General features: G+C 45.5%; 1 protein-coding gene across 2 annotated transcripts; it reads right to left on the bottom strand.

The window, feature by feature from the left end:
• Positions 1 to 973: 973 nt before the first annotated feature.
• mpc1 (mitochondrial pyruvate carrier 1) lies at positions 974 to 17346 on the bottom strand. 2 transcript variants are annotated; one of them, XM_078230363.1, is made up of 5 exons: positions 17156 to 17331; positions 8674 to 8677; positions 5818 to 5914; positions 2418 to 2550; positions 974 to 1449 (listed from the first exon to the last, which is right to left on the bottom strand). In XM_078230363.1, exons 1-5 carry the CDS (start codon positions 17224 to 17226, stop codon positions 1422 to 1424), a joined length of 333 nt encoding a protein of 110 aa, XP_078086489.1. In that variant the 5' UTR covers positions 17227 to 17331; the 3' UTR covers positions 974 to 1421. The 2 variants fall into 2 exon arrangements, with proteins under 2 accessions (XP_078086489.1, XP_078086488.1); XM_078230362.1 differs by lacking the exon at positions 8674 to 8677 and having other exon boundaries at positions 17156 to 17346.
• Positions 17347 to 22836: the final 5490 nt, after the last annotated feature.

Here is a 22836-nt window from a genome sequence, read left to right on the forward strand (position 1 = left end):
ACCTTCCAAAATGCATTACCTCACATTTGTCCAGATTAGACTCCATCTCTCTGCCCAAGTCTCCAGCCAATCTATATCCTCGGACGGTCCTCATCACTATCCACAAATCCACCAACCTTTGTGTTGTCCATAAACTTACTAATCAAACCAGTAATATTTTCCTCCAAATCATTTATATATATTACAAACTGCAACGGTCCCAGCACTGATCCCTGAGGAATGCCACTTATCACAGCCCTCCATTCAGAAATACACCCTTTCCCTGCTACCCGCTGTCTTCTATGACCAGTTCTGTATCCAACTTGCCAGCTCACCTCTGATCCCGTGCAACTTCACCTTCTGTACCGGTCTGCCATGAGGTACCTTGTCAAAGGCCTTACTGAAGTCCATGTGGACAACATCCACTGCCCTACCCAAGAAGTTGTGCATTGAAGATAATTGGCAAAGGCACATTAGAGGATAGGACAGAGTTGTTGGAAACGGGACAGTGTTTAGAAGCAGTGGTCAAGTACAGAACGTACTTTTTAAATGAGAGAATTGAGGGCAGTGGTCTTGAACACCCTTTTAGTCACTCAAGCCAGACAATCGATAACAGCTCTGTTTTCAGACTTCCTCCTTATTCGGTTTTCTGCTCAAAGACAGGACTGACCCACAGCACCCTGACCTCCACCATGGATAGGGCAAAGATGCTGGTCCCAAATTCACCCTAGGTAGGTTGGGGATCAAATCCCCGTGCCGAGAGCACCAATCTCTTCCACGCCGGCCATCCAGCTAATGATCTGATCGGAACCTCAACTCTAACAGCACAGCATTCTAAAAAGGTATTGGTTTAACAGGACTGGCTCCTTTGGTTTTCCCAACCATTCCACTCTCCAGTGGCAGGAAGAACTCCATTATTAGAAATAATCCAGCCACATGACTTTTTTATCCGAGGCCAAAAATTGCTTTGGGAGAGAAACACCAGGTCCAACAATTGGTCGTTAATCTGGCATCTTTTAATGGACAGCAGTCTGGCATGTGACAAACCATTAAAAGCAGCTTGAAACTGCGAAAACCATTGATCTACCAACAACACAAGTCAACGGTCATGATCATAAACCAATTCTTGCAGCATTATTACGTACAGATATATAGTGCTAGTCTGTATCCGTTTTAAAAACAGAAAAATATGTACATGACTAATGTTAAGAACCCATGTGTATAGCAATATGCTTGTCAATCTTAATTTAAGGCCAGTTTAGAAAATTTAAGGCCATATTAGAAAGGGATGATAAAACAGTTTTCGAAAATTAATTACAAAATACAGTTGGGATTAAATATCGAAGAATTAGCCATCCAGGATCTTAGGTCAAGTTTATAGAATCTTGTGCGTAATATTGGTGACATGTGGATCTCGAGGCGATAAAGTGCTGCGTCTGACATTACTCGGAATGCATCTTCTTCTGAGCACTACAAAAACAGAACGTTTAACACTTAGCACTGGAACACGAGTCAACAGTATAGCTGCAAAACTGAGTTGGGCAAATGCAGTTGGCATTGATTCTTTTCCTGGAGATGATTTTTTTTTAAAAAAAGAGATTCCCCCACCAATTACCCTCTCTCCCAACCGCACTTTTGAAGTTTATATGTCCTCCACCTTGATGGCTAACAGTTCCTGGGTTGGAACACTTTGATTCTCAGTTTGGTCATCCAGGCATTGTCAGCAACCAGTATGGCGGGGTGAACCATGGGCGGCTCGGTGGCACAGTGGTTAGCACTGCTGCCTCTCAGCTCCAGGGACCTGGGTTCGATTCCCGGCTTGGGTCACTGTCTGTGTGGAGTCTGCACGTTCTCCCAGTGTCTGCGTGGGTTTCCTCCCACAGTCCAAAGATGTGTGGGTTACGTTAATTGGACGTGCTAAATCGCCCCTTAGTGTCAGCGGGGGCTAGCTAAGGCAAATGCATGGGGTTATGGGGATGGGGCCTGGGTGGGATTGTGGTCGGTGCAGACTCGATGGGCCGAATGGCCTCCTTCTGCACGGTAGGGATTCTATAATTCTGTGATGATAACGACAGAGGGCGCATCTGGGGAATTGATAAAGGGCAGCACAGTGGTTAGCACCTGCTGCCTCAGTGCCAGGGACCCGGGTTCAATTCCGGCCTTTGGATGATATCATGAATACTTCTCTAAATCCCACAATGCAGCGTGAATTTGAGTTGCTGTAAAGCCTAACCCTCCAAATGCTTCTTTTGGATTTGTCCACACAATCTGAATGCACGATTAAGTCCACCGCTCACTGCGAAAGAGCTAGATTTCATCAACATTGCAGTTCCCAAAGTCAATCCAAAGATTAGTGGGGCAAAGGTGTTTATAGCATGCCCCAACCCCCCCCCCCCCCCCCCAAAAAAAACTTGTTTTCAGAAACAAAGGACACTTACTTGTATTTGATCAGCCGACTTCCCTGAATGAGTTGTGCCGTTTCGTTGGTGAAATGACAGGCAAACAAGAGCCAATTTCTGGGCTGTACCTTGTAGGCAAATCGCATGAAAAGCAGAGAGTAGCAGCAAAGTGCTGAGAGAGAGAATAGGAGACGGTCATTTTAAACGCAGGGCACTGCATTACTAAACGTTTACACTACATCCAGTCTGCAAATCGCTCGGCAAATGCTAAACCCACAGGAGTGTTCATGTAGAAATAGAAAGCATACAGTGCAGAAGGAGGCCACTCGGCCCATCGGGTCTGCACCGACAACAATCCCACCCAGGTCTTAGCCCCGTAACCCCAAATAGTTAGCATGTTAGCATGACCAATCCACCTAACCCGCACATCTTTGGACTGTGGGAGGAAACTGGGGCACCCGGAGGAAACCCACGCAGACACGGAGAATGTGCAAATTCCGCACAGACAGTGACCCAAGCCGGGAATCGAACCCGGGTCCCTGGAGCTGTGAGGCAGCAGTGCCACCGTGCCGCCCCAAATATGATCAATATTTGATCAAATCTCAACAGTCCATGGCAAAAGTAATAAAGAAAATGCTATTTATCTGCACCACTGATCAAATGCAAGATAAAGGTCAGCTTTATTTAAATCAGATGCAATCTATAGCAGCAGAGCTCAGAAGGGCGATTACAGTTTAAATATTAGGTTATCAGTAAGCTTAAAAACTACAGCAATCTGCTCAAACACTATCAATAATCTACTGAATAGAGCAAGTTGTTCTCAACGGTTCCCAGGATTTGTGTGAAAAGCTAAAACTTATTAAATAGAGACATTCTTCAAAATGAACAGAAATTACAGCTGTGGACAAACACAATGGGTGGAATTTTAGCGGCATGTCCGCCCGAGGTTTGTACGATCTCCCCCGAGGCCATTGGAGAATGCCGTTCTCCGAGCCTCGCCCGCCTCCAGAGTCGGGGCAGGCGTGCCGTTAAAATTCCGGCCAATCTGCACAAACGGCTTCCACACAACTTTCAGGCAATGAATCCATTGCTAAGATTCACACTCCACTTGGCAGTCTTCTGGAAGTTAGGCTATCAGTTATCAAATGGAAAACGGTGCAGGAATCGCAGGAAAAAAACTTAGGACGAAGCAACATCCCAATTACATGGAAAACCTAAATTAATCATCATGAATGGACAGAGATCTGATTACCTTGTTGACTCCTATTGAAAGCCTTCGTCACAAAGAATTACGCACATTTTCAAAACTAATTACAATGTCTAAATAATTATGGTGGCACAGTGGTTAGCACTGCTGCCTCACAGCGCCAGGGACCCAAATTCAATTCCGGCCTTGGGTGACCGTCTGTGTGGAGTTTGCATTTTCTTCCCGGGTCGGCGTGGGTTTCCTCCGGGTTCTCCGGTTTCCTCCCACAGCCCAAAGATGTGCGGGTTAGGTGGATTGGCCAGGCCAAATTGCCCCTTCTTGTCCAAAGATGTCCAGGTTAGGTGGATTAGCCATGGCAAATGTGTAGGGTTACAGGGATAGGGCCTGGGTAAGGTATTAAGTCAGAGAGTCAGTGCAGACTTGAGGGGCCAAGTGGCCTCTTCTGCACTGTAGGGATTCTCTGATTTATCAATATGAATTGTGACTGATCGAATACATGAGAAATTAGAAAAATGGTTAGTTTGCTAAACTGTTATATAGAGCACAAATTCACAGCAAACTGAGAGAAGTTGATTCTGTGGGGAATGAATCAATGTGTGGCATAGTGCATCGATTCCAAAGATCAGTGCAGCAGTATGTACTAAAGATAGGATTGCAAACTACGGTGTGTAAATAAATGAAATAGTGCCCCACTCATGTTAAAAGAGATATAGATAACTGGAGTCCACCTAAATTACTAATACAATCTAATATAGAACACGAGAGGGGGGAAACAATGCAGGCACACATAGGGAACACTATTCAATCAGTTGTGACACCATTTCTATGTATATATTGTATTAAACAAGAGGGGTTCAGGCATAAGAACAATTTACTTTTAGTTTGAATTTTAGTTGACATACCCACAGAACACTGGTGTGTTTACCATGTGTCAAACATTTATTTCAAAATAATATTGACACATCCAAGAACTTGCACAAGCAGCATTTCTTAATTACAAAGAGAGCACTGGGAGGACACGTTAGCATATTCTGCACAAGAACTCCCAATGAAATAAAGCCACCATAAAATGGTACGAAGCACAGCTGCTTCCTCAGGGAAAAAAAAGAACAGCACAAAATTAACCACGGTACTTTCCCCACTCCTTCCAGTCAACAATTAAGAGTGGCTTTGGGAGAGTCATGGCACCAAATCATAGCACCCTGCAGGAAAACCACCAGAATCTTAAAGCAAGGAGGAAGCGCAGACTGTAAAATTGGAACTTATCACATTTCTAAACATCCTTCCTTTTTTTTTCCAAGCTTAAGGATTTTTTTAAAATTCAATTCGTGGGACATGGGCGTCACTGGCTGGGCCAGCATTTATTGCCCATTCCTAGTTGCCCTTGAGAAGGTGGTGGTGAGCTGCCTTCTTGAATCGCTGCAGTCCACGTGCTGTGGGTTGACCCACAATGCCGTTAGGGAGGGAATTCCAGGATTTTGACCCAGCGACTGCGAAGGAACGGCGATATATTTCCAAGTCAGGATGGTGAGTGACTTGGAGAAGAACTTGCAGGTGGTGGTGTTCCCATGTATCTGCTGCCCTTGTCCTTCTAGATGGAAGTGGTCGTGGGTTTGGAAGGTGCTGTCTAAGGATCTTTGCTGAATGAAGTGTGCGAGTTTGAACAGTGTCAAGTCATGGATAGCTCATTCAGAACCATCGATTCAATTTTTAAAAAAGTATAACTCAAGCAGTTTTAAAGCTAAGTTTAAGTTTTAAGTTCAGGTTTTTTTTTAAGCTTATTTATTAGTGTCACAAGTAGGCTTACATTAACACTGCAACGAGGTTACTGTGAAAATACCCTAGACACCACACTCTAGCACCTGTTCGGGTACACCGAGGGGGAATTTAGCACGGCCAATGCACCTAATCGGCACATCTCTCAGACCGTGGGAGGAAACCGGAGCACCCGGAGGAAACCCACGCAGATACAGGGAGAAAAAGTGCAGACTCCACACAGACAGTGACCCAAGCTGGGAATTGAACCCGGATCCCTGGCGCTGTGAGGTAGCAGTGCTAAGCACTGTGCCACCCTCTCCCTGCCTCGTATTCTACACGCTACCCCGAGCTGCGGATTGTGAATTGACCATTTTCAAACAAATAAGAGGGTCGAGTGAGGGTTTAATTGCAGACTCACTGCTGCACCATTTTGCTACCACACAGTATGTAGAGTTTCAGGAAGCTTCGATTTACCAAATGTCATCCTGCCACTGATGATCTCTGGCGTTTTCTTCATGTCGCTAAAAGCAGCAATGGGCAGCCCCCAGTTAGCAACAGGACCCCAAAAGTGCTAGAAAAACAATAACCAAAACAATAAGAGAATCAAAATCAAATGAACACATTGCTTAATGAATCAAACATTAAAAGTCACAAGCTCAAAACGATTCCACGTACATCTTAAAAATTCTCACCCTTTCATTAACAGGTAAAATAATTAATAGTATATCCAACAATGCAACGATGTGCGGGTTAGATGTATTAGCCATTCTAAATTGCCCCTTAGTGTTTCAAGATGAGTAGGTTAGATGGATTGGCCATGGGAAATGTGTGGGTTAGCAGGGATAGGGCAGGGGAGGGGGCCTGGTAAGACACACTGTCAGAGCTGGTGCAGACTGGATGGGCCGAATGGCCTCTTCTGTACTGTAGGGAATCTATGATGTCAGCTCATTGAATTTTGCTGTTATATTTTAACAGCCAACATAGAAAAGACATTGCAGCCTATTAAATTGGTCTTACACTGACACTATTAAAATACAGGTTAGTGAGCATAGGGGTGAAAGGGGCTTGGTGCAAGGTAGGGTACGGGCAGCAGAGCTTTGGATGAGTTCCAGAGGTGGTGGAAGATGAAGACTCCAAGCCGCACAGATTTGGAACAGTCAGGTCTAGAACTAACGGAGCTATGGATGAGGGACAGCCGATTTAAGTCTCTGATGGTTTCATTGGCATTTCCCTAAAATAGAGCTAGACCATTCAGAAGGAGCACCTTTTCACACAAAGGGTGGCAGAAACCTGAAATGTTTCCCCAGAAGCCTGTGGAAGTTGGGTCAATCCTTGCTCACAACGCTTAGATCGATCTATTTTTGTTGGGTATGGGTGCAAAGAGATATGGAACATAGGCAGGAAAAGGGAAAAAAATGGCGAGGTGACTTCTTATGAGCTGTCCCCAGCATAGCCTCTAATTCCATCTTTTATTCCCGTTCTGTGCTCTTAGAATTGAACTCCAACTCTTCTAAACTTCAAGCTGATCTTTCTCCTCACCCTATCTGTAACTGCAACACTATATTGGGTGGCACAGTGGCAAGCACTGCGGCCTCACAGCGCCAGGGACCCGGGTTCGATTCCGGCCTCGGGTCACTGTCTGTGTGGAGTTTGCACATCCTCCCCATGCGTGCGTGGGTTTCCTCCGGGTGCTCTGGTTTCCTCCCACAAAGATGAGTGGATTAGGTTAATTGGCCATGCTAAATTGACCCGAGTGTCGGGGGATTAGCAGAGTAAATGTGTGGGGTTACAGGAATAGGGCCTGGGTGGGATTGTGGTCGGTGCAAGACACGATGGGCCAAATGGCCTCCTCCTGCACTGAAGGGATGCTATGATTCTGCATCCCCTCCTTTCCTTCTCTCCTATGTACTCTATGAACAGTATGTTGTGTCTGTATAGTGTGCAAGAAACAATACTTTTCATTGTATCCCAACACGTGTAACAATAATAAATCAAAGTGCAAATCTACTGCTTTAACTGAATGGCAGGCTGCCCTACACTTGCGCCCATGTGACTGCATTGCTCAGCATCCATGATAAATTTACTCTGCAAGCTTCAGAACTAGTTGATGAATTGCATCACCCATTCAGCCGACAGATGGGCTCATCCACCTCACTGCATACTGCCCATGCTGCCCAACAGAAAAGCCTGCTGTGTTACAGGGAGGCAATCGAGACCGCAACCAGATCAGCCACAATCTTACTGAATGGCGGAGCAGACTCTTAGTGCAGAATGACCTACTCCTGTTCCCAAGTCCTCTGTAAGTTCAGATAAACTGCATTTCAAAAGGTTATATGGTTACAGTTCTTCCCACCATTTTAATGTGGGGAGGGTGGGGTGCGTAGAGGGGGAAGGGGGTGTAACTCCCTATTTAACAGATAAGATTGTTAACTGCTACCTGAGGCAGGTTGGAGCATCATTGAGAAAAATTACACTACTGAAGTAACTAAGCAACGTATTTAAAATGACTGGCTTACCGTGCTGATAAAGTGATGGTCCAGTATAATGTTTGTTCACATGGAACAGAGAAAGAGAAGAAAAGAGATCATTAATTTTTGTAATGCAAAAATGCTCAATAATATTGTACATGATTCAATAATCCAGACATCCAAATAAGACTGTCCAGTCTGTGCTTCTGAGGCAACAATGGAAGTGACCGGATCTTATAACAGTGCCCCCTACATCCTTAAGAGTTCACAGGTCCCATCTAACTTTCCCTAATTTATACACACAGCCATCATCGGAACCTATTTTAAAGGAGGATGGGCTTTGTTTAACAGACAGAAGTGCACAACAATCAAGAAATAAAAGTTAATCCTGGCCTTGGAAAAAAGATTTAAGCAAAACATTCTGGGAGCAACAGTTAAAAAGATAATAACCTGCACATTGCCCCCACCTTTACAACAGTATCATATACATGTCACGTGAAGGCAGTTTTCACGGTGCCTAATCTATTTGTCCCCTCGGTTGCATAGGTGCAGATTCCATAAAGCCCCTGAAGTTTAAGTTTATTGAAGTAAAGTAAAAGTAAAGTTTATTTATTCGTCACAAGTAAGACTTACATTAACACTACAATGAAGTTACTGTGAAATTTCCCTAGTCACCACACTCCGTCGCCTGTTCGGGTCAATGCACCTAACCAGCACGTCTTTCAGATTGTGGGAGGAAACTGGAGCACCCGGAGGAAACCCACGCAGACACGGGGAGAGCGTGCAGACTCCACACAGATAATGACCCAATTGAACCCGGGTCCTTGGCGCTGTAAAGCAACAGTGCTAACCACTGTGCTACCGTGCTGTCCCAGTTTAAGTTTATTTCGTGTTACAAGTAGGCTTACATTAACAATGCAATGAAGTTACTGTGTAAATCCCCTAGTTGCATAAAGATCAAAGCAATGCTCCACTTGCATGTGCCCCAAGTTTTAATACTAACAAGATATTGGTTTGCACCCGGGAATGAATTTATTAATGAGGCAACAGCACCAAGCAGTCCTCCTTCAAACACACCAAACAGGAGTGATGGGTCAGCTTTGTGGCCTGGGATTTGAAAGCTACCTGGCTTATGGGCTGGGCATTTTTGGTTTTGCGGTGTTTTTGCGGCAAATCCTGTTTTGAAGACAGTAATTACTAAAATTGGCCTTGATTCAAAAAAAAATTAACAAATGCAAAATTGTGACATCTGCCTACTCTGTAATAGGCTACTTTATCGCAAAGTTTGAATTTAGAACAATGATCGCTCTTTCATTCTGTTCAAGCAACAGAACATCTAAGTTATAAACTGTCATTTTCCTCCAAATCTTATTTCTTTCAGAAAATTGATGAAATTAAGAAAAGTAATATGACCAATAGCCTGCAGCAGTGGACATAGTAGATGTATTAAGGGAAAAAAAAATAGCTCAAAGTTGCCCACGTGAAAACTTAATAGGGGCAGGAGTGGGTCTCTCAGACCTTCAAGTCTTCCCTGCCAGTCAACATAATCATGCCTGACCTTCCACCTTATCTCAGCCTTGGTTAAAACCAGTATTAACGGAACTGGATGTGGTTGGGTCCAGACTTTTGAGGTCTTGAGGAGTCAAATCACATGATGTTTACTGAACGGCCAAACAGGTACATAATCTGGCAGCTGATATCGACAGGCAATCAGCCTCAGCTATTACAGAAGAACAGGCAACTCGAGCTCAAATTTCTGAATCTAAAATTAGACGCGGGCACATAACTCTGCAGTTTACCGTTACCAGTTACTGCAATTCTGTTGCAAGCTGAATCAAGTTATCACTATTTAGGAATTACAAATTGCAGCACAAGTTTGTCAACAAAATGATTTTAAAAAGGTGCATTTTTAAAATGTATTAAAAAAGTTTAACAAAAATTTAGCAATGGGCCATCTTAAAACCTGTGTTGGGCTGCATTTAAAAACAGATCAAAATATTTGTAGTGACTCAGTGAACATCATACAATCGCTCAGTAAGAACTTTTGGCTATTTACAAGTTTGCATTCAAGAAAAGTTCTAGCATTTACACCCACCCATAATGTAGGAAAACTAATATAAACATGAACAAATGAGATTACAGAGTAGTCATTCAACTGGAGCTAGATATTTTTGTATATAATTCATCTACCAAATTCCTTGAAACACCGCCTAGGAAGAAAGCAGCACGACCATCTTCAAAACCAATTCTGAACAAGATTTTTATTTAAAATGGAAGAAAACCCAGATATCACTGAAACCCAAGGCCATTAGACATAGCAGAGGTAGGCCATTTGGCCCATCAAGTCTGCTCCCCCATTCAATGAGATCATCATTGATCTGACCTGATAATCCTCAACTCCACTTTCTCGCCTTAGCCCCATAAGACTCGATTCCCTTAAAAAATCCAACGGCCCTGCCATCGAAGTGGTATCGATTTCAAGTGTGCTTCGTACATGTGAGATGTTGTATGTTGCATAAAGTGGGCAGAATGAGTTAAGGGATCCATATTCTCCAACTCACCAGTGTGCAATACTACAAATGATCCTCTTGGAGCGCATTAAAAACCCGAGGCCTGTGAGCACTGTCGACTTTTCCCATTATTTAGTAAGTTCATACATCCAGAATTCGAAAGAAAATCACCCATGTAAACCTGTATGGTGTATCTGAAACTTCCCAAAGCCAAAGGGGGCACTGGTATTAACAGCAAATATTAAAAATTGACACAAAACAGATGACTTTAAACTGGGGGTGGAGGGCGACACGGTGGCACAGTGGTTAGCACTGCTGCCTCACAGTGCCAGGGACCCGGTTCGATTCCCGACCTTGGGTCACTGTCTGTGCGGAGTCTGCACGGGTTTCCTCCAGGTGCTCCGATTTCCTCCCACAGTCCGAACAACATGTTGGTTAGGTGCATTGGCCATGTTAAATTCTCCCTCAGTGTACCCGAACAGGCGCCGGAGTGTGGCGGCTAGGGGGATTTTCACAGTAACGTCATTGCAATGTTAATGTAAGCCTATTTGTGACAATAATAAAGTAAATTTATTAGTCACAATTAGGCTTACATTAACACTGAAATGAAGTTACTGTGAAAATCCCCTGGTCGTCACACTCCGGCACCCATTCTGGTACACTGAGGGAGAATTGAGCATGGCCAATGCACCTAACCAGCATGTCTGTGGACTGTGGGAGGAAACCAGAGCACCGGAGGAAACCCACGTAGACACAGGGAGACCGTGCAAACTCCACACAGGCAGTGACCCAAACCGGGAATCAAATATAGGTCCCTGACATGTGAGGCAGCAGTGCCAACCACTGTGCCACCGTGCCGTAAACTATAAAAAAAGTTACATCTGCTCATCTCGGCTCAGTCATCCATCATCCCCTGTCCCACTTCACCCCAAGACCAATTGTTTTTAACATTTTTTTCTGTTACGAATATTTGACTGCAGAATGGCAGTGCCCCAATAAAATGTCACAGCACTGTTTTGAAACATTCAGCAATGTGTTATTGACAAATAAGAGTGTGTTTTGGCTAAGATAGATGATATAATTTCTTGTGCTAAAAACAGGAGTTTTAAGTTGGACGTTGGCAAGATCTTAAACAACACAAGACAATAAATGAGGATCATATACATCGTAGTGCTCAACAGTTATTGTACTACAGGATTTTCTGGCACTGGTTCAGATGTCATGTGACAAGGCATCTTTGTTCAGATTTCCCCCACTCACTGGTGTTAGTCACACGAGTATTTGTATTTTCTTAGAAGTATATGCATTTAGGGCAGCGCAGTGGCACAGTGGTTAGCACTGCTGCCTCACAGCGCCAGGGACTCGCGTTCAATTCCAGCTTCGGGTCACTGTGTGTGGAGTTTGCACATTTTCCCCCCCGTGTCTGCGTGGGTTTCCTCCAGGTGCTCCGGTTTCCTCCCACAGTCCAAAGGTGTGCCGGATTGGCCATGCTAAATTGTCCCTTAGTGTCCCAAAATATGCAGATCATGGGGAGTAGTGGAATAAACATGTGGGGTTATGGGGATGGGCCAGGGATGGTGCTGGGAAAGATCCTCTGTCAAAGAATCGGTGCAGCCTCAATGGGCCTAATGGTTTAAAGGAAAATCCTTTGAAGAGAAGTCACACAGTGGCTACAGAGCCCCAAACTGTTTTAATATTGTAGAATTTCAATTTGTTTTTAATTCACTGAATCAAATTCATATTTAACAAAATATAATCAATTCAATTTTTGGCACCATGTGTCTGATAAAAGTTTCAGAAAGCAGTTGTAAAAGTACCTCTCAAAGTCACTGCACTAAAGCCGGAGAAGAGACTCAATCACGCTTTCAAAAATAAAAAGGGATCAGTTAAAATTCCACCACTGAGCTCATGTAACTATACTCGGAAAACCAGACAAAAGGTTATTCTGGCAAATCAACAACAGGATTATGCACAAAGCAAGAACAGAGATGGGCTGAGTGACGAAGTATTGGAAAAGAATGAATGAGAGCAGAGCGCCAACAGGCAGAACTGGCTTTCACAAATATTTCCTGTACTAAAAATGATGATACCTTAAATAAATGAGATGCACAGACTTTCAAAAGTCATTTTCAGGCACTTCACCCTCCAAACTACTCAATAGCGACATGGAACATCAGAACTTAAGACAGATAGACAGGTTCTTGACTGGTAAGGGGATCAAAGGTTATGGGGAAAAGGCGGGAGAATGGGGTTGAGAAACTTATCAGCCATGATCGAATGGCAGAGCAGACTAGATGGGCCAAATGGCCTAACTCTGCTCCTATAGCTTATGGTCTTAATTCTATGCTAACAAAGTAAAAGCTACACATTGATAAAACGGTGAGACTCCTTGGGGGCGTCAAACGAGATTTGTAAATTGAGGACAGTGTCAAAATTTAAAGATGTTTGGAAGGCACGTTGGTTCTCCTGGGCCTTTTTAATGCCCATCTCACCTCATTTTAGTTAGAGAAGGGATTTTGCTTGCTGTCGGAAGTGAGATTGGAGCACTGTCTGTATTCGGGTACAGACAAGGCTCTTCTAGATGGTACAGGTAAAGTTCTGGCACAAACTGAGCAATGCAGGAAGGGTTCTACCTGGCTGGAACTGAAAACTATAGCTAGCGCTTAATATAGTAAATGCGCTCTACTGTAATTACTCCCCGGGGAAGACTGGATCCAAACTGTACCATTCAGTTACAACAACTTGGCAATAGGGATAAATTCATAACATATTTGGAGAGAAAAGGAAACAATTAATACGCTATATGGGAGGAAATTAGAACAAGTGACAGTGCAGAACTCATGAGTGCTGTGGATTCTTTATATAACTGATTGTTCTGGGCAAAAATTCAGTTCTTGAACTTTTTAAAATCACCATAACTGGAAAATCTAGAAACTTTCTAAAAACCTTTAATTCAGACCACCTACTGAAGGATTACATCGATTAGAACAGGCCATTCAGCCCACAAATCTATGCTGGTATTTCTGCTTCAATGCGCCCCCTCCCGCATCTTTTCACCTCACCCCATCAATACATCCAACTAATCCTTTCTCCACATATATTTGAGTTTCTTCTGAAATGAATCAATATTATTTTCTACTATTCCCTGGCCAGCAAGTCCCATATTCTCGCCACTCTCCAGGGAACGAGGTTTCTCCTGAATTTACACTTGGATATATTAAACTTTTTTTTAAAAAGCTTATTTATTAGTCACAAGAAAGGCTTACATTAACACTGCAATGAAGTTACTGTGAAATTCCCCTAGTCGCCACACTCCGGCACCTGTTCGGGTCATTGCACCTAACCAGCACGTCTTTCAGACTGAGAGGGGAAACCGGAGCACCCGGAGGAAACCCACGCAGACACGGGGAGAACGTGCAAACTCCACACAGACAGTGGCCCGAGCCAGGAAATGAACCCGGGTCCCTGGCGCTGTGAGGCAGCAGTGCTAACCACTGTGCCGCCTATCGTGGAAACACCTTCTATAGGTCTATCCTCGCAACCTCTTCCATAATCTCAATGACCTCTACCTGGACACCCCTTGGGCTTAATCTTTTCCAGAGTGTATTGTGCTGCCTATCACACTAAGACAAATGTAGAAAGCTCACAGATTGAGGAAGAGACAGAGACAAATGTCTCCATTTACATTACACTGGATATCTCCCTATCAATCACACATATTCACACAATAAAGATGATGCCCCACAACACACAGGATTTCCCATTAACAGTGAACAGAATTGTGATGTAAGCAATGTAAAATTCACTAAATAGAAATGCAGTGTTCACGCTGTGGGACGGAATCTGGTGTATTGCTTTCGTGGTTTGAAAGTAGTGCAATGTAAATCATTAAACAACCGCAAATAATAAACTTTTAATGGTGGACATGCTTTACACAAAAAGAATAATCGGAGCTGGGATCAGGGAAATAATCTTGCCAGGAGCACTTTGTCGCAGCAATAACAGTCTTGCCACAGAGTCAAAGGTCATGGGTTCATGTCCAACTCCAGGATGTGGAGCAGATTGTAAAGAATGATGTTTTAAGATGGCATACTCAGGGAATACTGAGTTGTCAGAAGTGTCATCCCTCGGACTAGACATTCCTTATAAAGGGTTTCTGTGACACTCTTACAGACAAATAAAAAGGGAAGAGGAAATCTCCTTGGTCACAATTTATCCCTCAGCCACAATCATCAACAGCACATTTGACCCTTTGCAGCTTTTGGCAGGTCGCTGTGCACAAGCGTGGCTCTGGTATTTGCCTACAAAAGAGCAAGAGATACAGCGAATTGTCCAGACAGCTACTGGAGAGATCCTGGTGGGAGGAGAGGGTGGGAAGCAGTGAAAGCTGCCCAGAGAAATGGAAATTCTTTTTAGGCTAATGTGACACTCCACCATGCCTTACTCTCCTGGGTCTCCAGAGGATCCTCCTGATATATGTTTGTACAGGAGTTAAGAAAATCCCTTACACACAATCTACCCAATTTCAGAATGAGCCCCCTCACTTGCCGAGAGCAATCAAGGCTACTCAGGAATTTGGCTGGACTCTGTCCTCTAAGATACAGGACAGGAAGGTACCAACAGAGCTCTATTCATTGCTTAAGTAGTTCCTGTCACGTCCTCAAAGTACTTAATGTATATGTACTTCAGTATTTGTCATGTAGGAACAGTGTACTGAAGTTTTCATTTTAATATAACTATCATTTCAATCATTGAAACCTATAGTGCAGGAGCTGGCTATTTAGCCCATTGAGTCTGCATCGACTCTGTCAGAGCATCGTACCCAGGCCCTAGCCCCATAACCTCACATATTTAGCCTGTCAATCTCTCTAACCTACATATCTGTGGGCACTAAAGGGTGATTTAGCACGGCCAATCCACCTAACCTGCAAATCTTTGGACTGTGGGAGAAAACTGGAGCACCCGGAGGAAACTCACGCAGGCACGGGAAGAACGTGCAAACTCCACAATTGAACACCTCCATTAACTAAACCTGTTTATTTTAGTTAAAACATGATTGTGATGTTTTTAAACCCGATTATTTTACCCTTGCACTGGCTGCACTGCAATTTGGCATCAGGCTGTGAATATGTTTCTGAAACAATATGCCATTACTATTACGTTATATTGTGACAAGCAGCTCAAATTGTGACTGTGGCTTTCCAAATCAGTCCATCGTCCACATATTTAACACCTGCCCCGAGAGATCCATGTCTGGTGACTTCATGACCATTCACACTGTCAGCTGGAAGTGTTGACTGGATTGTTCACCTTGACATCGCACTGTGACTGCTTCCCCGGCTTTATGAATAATAAAAGATGTGCAGGTTGGGTAGATGCTAAATTGTCCCTTAGCATCCAGATGTGTAAGTTGGGGATGTGGTGGGGGGGGGTTTAGCCATGGTAAATACGTGAGGATACAGCGATAGGGCTGGGGTAAGATCTCCTGTTAGTGTCAGTGCACACTCGATGGGCTGAATGGCCTCCTTCTGCACTGTAGGGATTCTATGATTCTACAAGTCGGAAGTACAGAGCTTGAATATTGCTGAAAAAAGAGAGATGGTGTTGAATCAGTGGTTAGCACAAGGGCCCCAGGTTCGATTCCCGGTTTGGGCCACTGTGTGGAGTCTGCACGTGTTTCCTCCAGGTACTCCAATTTCCTCCCACAGTCTGAAAGATGTGTTGGTTAGGTGCAATTGGCCATGCTAAATTCTCCCTCAGTGTACCCAAACAGACAGCGGAGTGTGGCGACTAGGGGATTTTCACAGTAACTTCACTGTGTTAATGAAAGCCTACTTGTAACACTAATGAATAAACTTTCTTCTTGTCATCAGGACAAACACCCAAATTTCAGAGAGATTTATACTGAACAACAGGTTCCTGATTTGTTAAGTGATCAATAATTAAACCAATGATTTTAATAGAGACAGGAGGACAGAAGACCATAAGACATAGGGGCAGAATTAGGCCACTCAGCCCATCAAGTCTGCTCCGCCATTCAATCATGGTTCTCATCCCCATTCTCCTGCCTTTTCCCCATAATGCCTGATCCCCTTATTAATCAAGAACCTATCTGTCTTAAAGACACTCAATGACCTGGCCTCCACAGCCTTCTGTGACAATGAGTTCCACAGATTCATCACTCTCTGGCTGAAGAAATTCCTCCTAATCCCATTTCTAAAAGGGTCGTCCCTTTATTCTGAGGCTGTGCCGTCAGATCCTAGTCTCTCCTACTAAAGGAAACGATCGTCCCTTTAGCTTGAGATTGTGCCCTCTGGTTCTAGTTTTCCCTACTACTGGAAACATCCTCTCCACGTCCACTCTATCCAGGCCTCGCAGTATCCTGTAAGTTTCAATAAGATCCCCCCCCCCATCCTTCTAAATTCCAATGAGTACAGACCCAGAGTCCTCAACCATTCCTCATACAACAAGCTCTTCATTCCAGGGATCATTCTTGTGAACCTGCTCTGGACCCTTTCCAAGGTCGGCACATCCTTCCTTAGATACGGGGCCCAAAACTGCTCACAATACTCCAAATGGGGTCTGACCGGAGCCTTATACAGCCTCAGAAGTACATCCCTGCTCTTGTATTCTAACCCTCTCGACATGAATACTAACATTGCATTTGCCTTCCTAACTGCGGACTGGACCTGCACATGAAGGTTGATGAAGACATGAAGCAAAGTGGCCAGTGGCTCACTCAGCCTCCCTGGGTGGGGGGGGCTAGGGACCAGGCCTCTCCCCCAGGAAGGGAAACCTGGGCCTCTCCCTCCGAGTCCGGGGCTGCTCGCTCACCTCATGAGATAGTCGCGGAAATCCTTGCTCTTGAGGTAGTCCGCGGCCTTGCGGGCCAGAGTCCCGGCCATGGCGGCGGCTCAGGGGGGAGTTGTCACGGACGGAGCAAATGCGATACAAGCGGCGCTGAAGGACACCGGCTTCACCTTCCCCTCCCGCTCGGGGCACGCCGGGATTGCCGGGCCAGCTCTGGAGGACCAGCGGTCATCCCAGCTCGCTGATTGGTGGCTGCCCACTGCCATGACAGCCAATCACCGCTCAGAGGAGAGGGGGGCGCGGCGGAGGGGGAGTGCGCATATGCGCAACCGGTGAGCCCATGGGCGGGGCCAGGACCTGCAGGGGGTGGGGAAACATTGCGCATGCGCAGGGCTGAGCCTTGGCCATCGTGATTTGCTCGGCAATTTTGTCACGTAATGCAGTCGTGACGCGATGAGGGGGCGGGGTCAGTTGGTTGCCGGGGCAACCTGGAAGCGCGACGTGACCGGGAGGCGGTGGGGTCAGCGGGGTTGCCCGGCAACCGCGCGCTTTGGGGGGGGTGGGGCGATGAGAGGAGAGAGTTCAGCTGCGCGACTGCGCCTGCGCGAGCGGGGAGCTGGTTGGGGAGGGGTCAACTGCGTTGCCTGGCAACCTCTGTGTGATGCTGCAGGTAGGTCAAGTCCCCTGAAGAGGGCTGGAGCTTTGACTGGGTGACAATGGGAGCATCAGAGTCAGAATGGAGAGGGGCATGAGGCACTCAACCATAAGCCTAAGGAAACTTTCCTCAGAATATAGAATATAGAGTGGTGATAAAAGCAAACAACAACACTCATTGCATAAAAGCTCATTCCCCTCCCGAGGAGGCAATATTCCACAGCCAAATAACCCTTCATCTCATTGCTGTTGGTGGGGTCCAACACTCTGAATTCAATTAATTTGATTCATTATTACTTGACTTGATGTGGAGATGCCGGCGTTGGACTGGGGTGGGCACAGTAAGAAGTCTCACAACACCAGGTTAAAGTCCAACAGGCTATTTGGTAGCTCGTGCTATTTGGTAGCTCGTGCTATTTGGTAGCTTGTGCTACCAAATAAACCTGTTGGACTTTAACCCGGTGTTGTGAAACCACTTATTTGATTTGTTTTGATTTATTATTGTCACATGCATTGGGATACAGTGTAATGCATTGTTTCTTGCGCGCTATGCAGACAGAGCATACCGTTCATAGAGTACATTAGGGAGAAGGAAAAGAAAAGAGCGCAGAATGTAGTGTTACAGTCATAGGTGTACAAAAAAATCAACTTAATAAAAGCTAGGTCCATTCAACAGTCTGACAGCAGCAGGGAAGAAGCTGTTCTTGAGCCAGTTGGTACGTGACCTCAGACTTTTGTATCTTTTTCCCAATTGAAGAAGGTGGAAGGGAGAATGCCCGGGGTGCGTGGGGGTCATTAATTATGCTGGCTGATTTTCCAAGGCAGATGGTGTCAATGGATGGGAGGCTGGGTTGCATGATGGACTGGGCTATGTTCACAACCCTGAAGTTTATTTACTAATCACAGGTAAGGCTGACATTAACACTGCAATGAAGTTACTGTGAAATTCCCCGAGTGACCACGCTGCGGCACCTGTTCGGGTCAATATACCTGAACATCTTTCAGACTGGGAGGAAACCGGAGCACCCGGAGGAAACACACGCAGACACGAGGAGAACGTGCAAACTCCACACAGACAGTGACCCAAGCCAGGAATTGAACCCAGGTCTCTGGTATGTGAAGCAGCAGTGCTAACCACTGTGCTACCATGCGTCCCATCAGATAGAAGGAAAGGAAAGGGTGCAGAATATAATGTTACAGTCATCTAGGGTGTAGAGAAAGATCAGCTTAATATATGATAGGTCCATTCAAAAGTCTAACAGCAGCAGGGAAAAAGCTGTTCTTGAATTGATTGGTACTTGAACTGAGACTTTTGTATCTTTTTCCCAATGGAAGAAGGTGGAAGAGAGTTTGTCCGGGGTGCATGGGGTCCTTGATTATGCTGGCTGCTTTTCCGATGCAGCGGGAAATGTAGACGGAGTCAATGGATGGGTTGCGTGATGGACTGGGCTCCGTTCACAACCCTTTGTAGTTTCTTGCGGTCTTGGACAGAGCAGGACATTTAGCGTACTCATAGAGTACATAGGGGAGAGGGGAAGGAGAGGGTGCAGAATGTAGTGTTATAACCATAGCTAGGGTGTAGAGAAAGATCAATTTAAGATAAGGTAGGTCCATTCAAAAGTCTGATGGCAGCAGAGAAGAAGCTGCTCTTGAGTCAGTTTATTGTTTTTTGTGAGCTGTACAGATAAAAAGCACCATTCATAAAGTACAAAGGGAAGAAGGAAAAGAGAGGGTGCAGGACATGATCAATAGGGTGAAGTGGAAGATCAGCTTAATATATGATAGGACCATTCAAAAGGCAGCAGGGAAGATATGGTTCTCAAATTTCCCTGTAAAAATGACAGCAGCTCATTGATTAACTGCATTGTAAATGTGACCCCCTCAAATGCTGGGTAAATACAGCATCTTCCTCCCTTTGTCATTACTACAGCTCGACACTGGATGGCACAAGACACACACCTGTCTCTTTTTACAAGTCTAACGTGGAAAACTCAATCTTCCCCATTCTTCATTCTATCAGCAGCTGCTGTGGAAAATCCTGACCATACTGCACCAGAGGCCAATAATTGGGAAGAAGTTGCACATGAATCCCCAGCGATGCAACTCGCGCATCCAGAGAGCTACAGGGTTGAAATGTAAGTTCGACAAAATGCCAATACCTCTGGAAAAGCAGAGCTCTTAACTTAGTGAGTCTGGCAACTTATTTTAGGCTTATAAAGCTTATTTTTATATCAAAAAAAGCTCTACGATAGGGAACAAAATAAAATAAAAAGAAGGGATAAGTTTGTGAGTTCAGACCCCTGATGTTTTGTCTTGCCCAGTGTGAGGATGCATGTGGCAAGAACACCAACCAACATTTCCTGTCGCTGGAACTTCCTCCAGCCCCACAACCCTCTGAGATCGTTGAGCTTTTCTACATCATCCCTCTTTCGCATTCCCAATTTTAATTGCTCCAAAACTGATGGTCGCGCCTAGACCCCAAGCTCTGGAATTCTCTCCCCACACCTCACATTCTTCCATTAAGACATTCCTTAAAACCTACCTCTTTGAACTTTTGCTCATCTGACCGACTGAATTTGGACTTGCCCAAAGCATGGCTCTGCAATTCTCCCATTTTCACGCTAGCTGGACACTTAGAATTTTTCTCAGAAAATTCCATCCAATATCTGCTTAAGTGTTTATTTTGTGATACTCCTGTGAAACTCTCTGAGATGCTTTATTACATTAAAGGTGCTATATTGATATTCATTATTGTTGTTTTAATTAAGGAATCAAAACAAGTTAGTTGGGGGGGAGGGGGCAGAATTTAACGAGAAAAATTCTAAGTGTCCAGCTAGCGTGAAAATGGGAGAATTGCAGATCCGTTTTTTGAGTGAGTTTTTACTCCCAATCTTATGTACTTAGTGCATGAAAGGATGGGCTAGACTGTTTCTAGCTACTAGAGTAAGAGTTTTAACAACACCAGGTTAAAGTCCAACAGGTTTATTTGGTAGCAAATACCATTAGCTTTCGGAGCGCTGCTCCTTCGTCAGATGGAGTGGAAATGAGGCAGGGGGCAGGGCTTAATTTGCCAGCCAGCCAGATCAGGCAGCAGAGGGAGCTATTGTGCATGTGCAGACCTCTGTAGTTGCAACAGCAACAGCAGGGGCCTGACAGAGATCTGTTCGGGCCTCTGTTACTAGAGCTAGTGTCAACACAGCACCCTCCCACCCAGCAATCGCGGGGGCCCGTGGCCGATCACAAGCCTCACACCTCCCGAAAATATCACCCCCACTGCTCAGACCGATCGCGCCCCCTCCCCCCCCTCACCAATCACAGGCAGAGTGTGCAGTGGCCCCACCAATCGTAATGCAGAGCAGCAGCAGGCCTCTCCTCCCTCCCCCACCCACGAGCAGAGCTCACAGTGCCCCCCCCCCCTCCCTCTGATTGGGCCAACCCAGGCCCCTCCCCCTCCAGGTCCTGCCCCTTCTAGGCTCCGCCAGGCAGTGCCAAGGTGCCCATTGGGCAGTGCCAATCCTGATTACTCTCGCGCGGTTTTACCAGCTCGCTCTGCCCATCATGGGCGGGGAGAACTGGTAAATTCGCGGGCAGGATGGCACTGCCCGAGGGGCACTCTTCCCCCCTTGCTCTCGGCCTCCCCAGGAGTCTCAACAGCCTCCGGTTCAACTGGCAAGGGCAAGACGATTCATGGTGAGCAGGTGTTTTCCTCACCGGAGAGATCTTTTCCCAGCGAGGCCACAAAGGCAAGCGAGCTGGACGATTGAGCGCTGCGTTCGCTAAATGCATGGAAATGACGTTTACCATAAATTTGAATAAATTATTCAGCCTCTCGCCGGAAAGGGGCATGAGGCTGACTGCGTCGGAAATCCAGTGCCGGTAAGATTGCGAGAGCTGAGGAATCGGGTGCAATCCTGATTACTCTCGCGCGGTTTTACCAGCTCGCTCTGCCCATCATGGGCGGGGAGAACTGGTAAATTCGCGGCCGATACCTTTATTGAACGGAATTTTATGTGAACTATTACAAGCATCACAAAGCACAGTTTTAAAAGCGGCACAGTGACACAGTGGGTTAGCACTGCTGCCTCACAGCGCCAGGGACCCGGGTTCGAATCCCGGCTTGGGTCACTGTCTGTGCGGAGTCTGCACATTCTCCCCGTGTCTGCGTGGGTTTTCCTCCGGGTGCTCCGGTTTCCTCCCACAGTCCAAAAGACGTGCTGGTTAGGGTGCATTGGCCGTGCTAAATTCTCCCTCAGTGTACCCGAACAGGCGCCGGAGTGTGGTGACGAGGGGATTTTCACAGTAACTTCATTGCAGTGTTAATGTAAGACTTGTGACTAATAAACTTTTTAAAGCCTCACAACAAAAACTGAGGGCGATACTGACTTGGCCGAAATGGCTCCTAACCTCCTTCTCCTGACACAAAAGTCTCGTACATTCTCTAGTGATATGACATTTGCCTTGAGCTTGTGCTGTGAGTAAGCCAAGACCTTTCACCATTAATGCTCATTCATTCTCCCCGAGTTGGTGAGATATTCTCAAACAACTGACAACAGCAATGACCACTGTTGTGACGAGTCTGCCTTATCTGTGCCTAATGCTGAATAATTGAAGCGGCAATGAATCGGATGTTCCGTGCAGTGGTTCAGTTGAGGAAGAATAGTTTCTGAAAATAGCATATGGATTTCTTTGGGAGAATGCTTCGCTTATGTAATAGGCTGACTGCTCAGTCAGCACAGAGAGAAATCTGCTCAAGGCCATGTTCTGGAAACATGCTTCACCTACAATTCTGAATCATAAGAGGCACAGAAACCTCAGGCAGATTGAGGGACTGCAAACGGTTTGCAATGTAGAGCTTGTCAGGGTCTGGCTACAATCCGGTGGTTTTACTTTCTCTGGAACAGCGGAATTCTTATCCAAAGATGTTAAGGGATACGAGGCAAAGTGGAGTTTTAACCCTGATCAACCAGGATCTCACTGAACAGCAGTACAGACTCGAGGGGCTGAATGGCCTCCTCCCATGTTCCCAGACTGGTATGAAAATCGACAGTTTC

This window comes from Mustelus asterias, chromosome 15, assembly GCF_964213995.1.
Source record: "Mustelus asterias chromosome 15, sMusAst1.hap1.1, whole genome shotgun sequence".
Classification (NCBI taxonomy): Eukaryota; Metazoa; Chordata; class Chondrichthyes; order Carcharhiniformes; family Triakidae; genus Mustelus; species Mustelus asterias.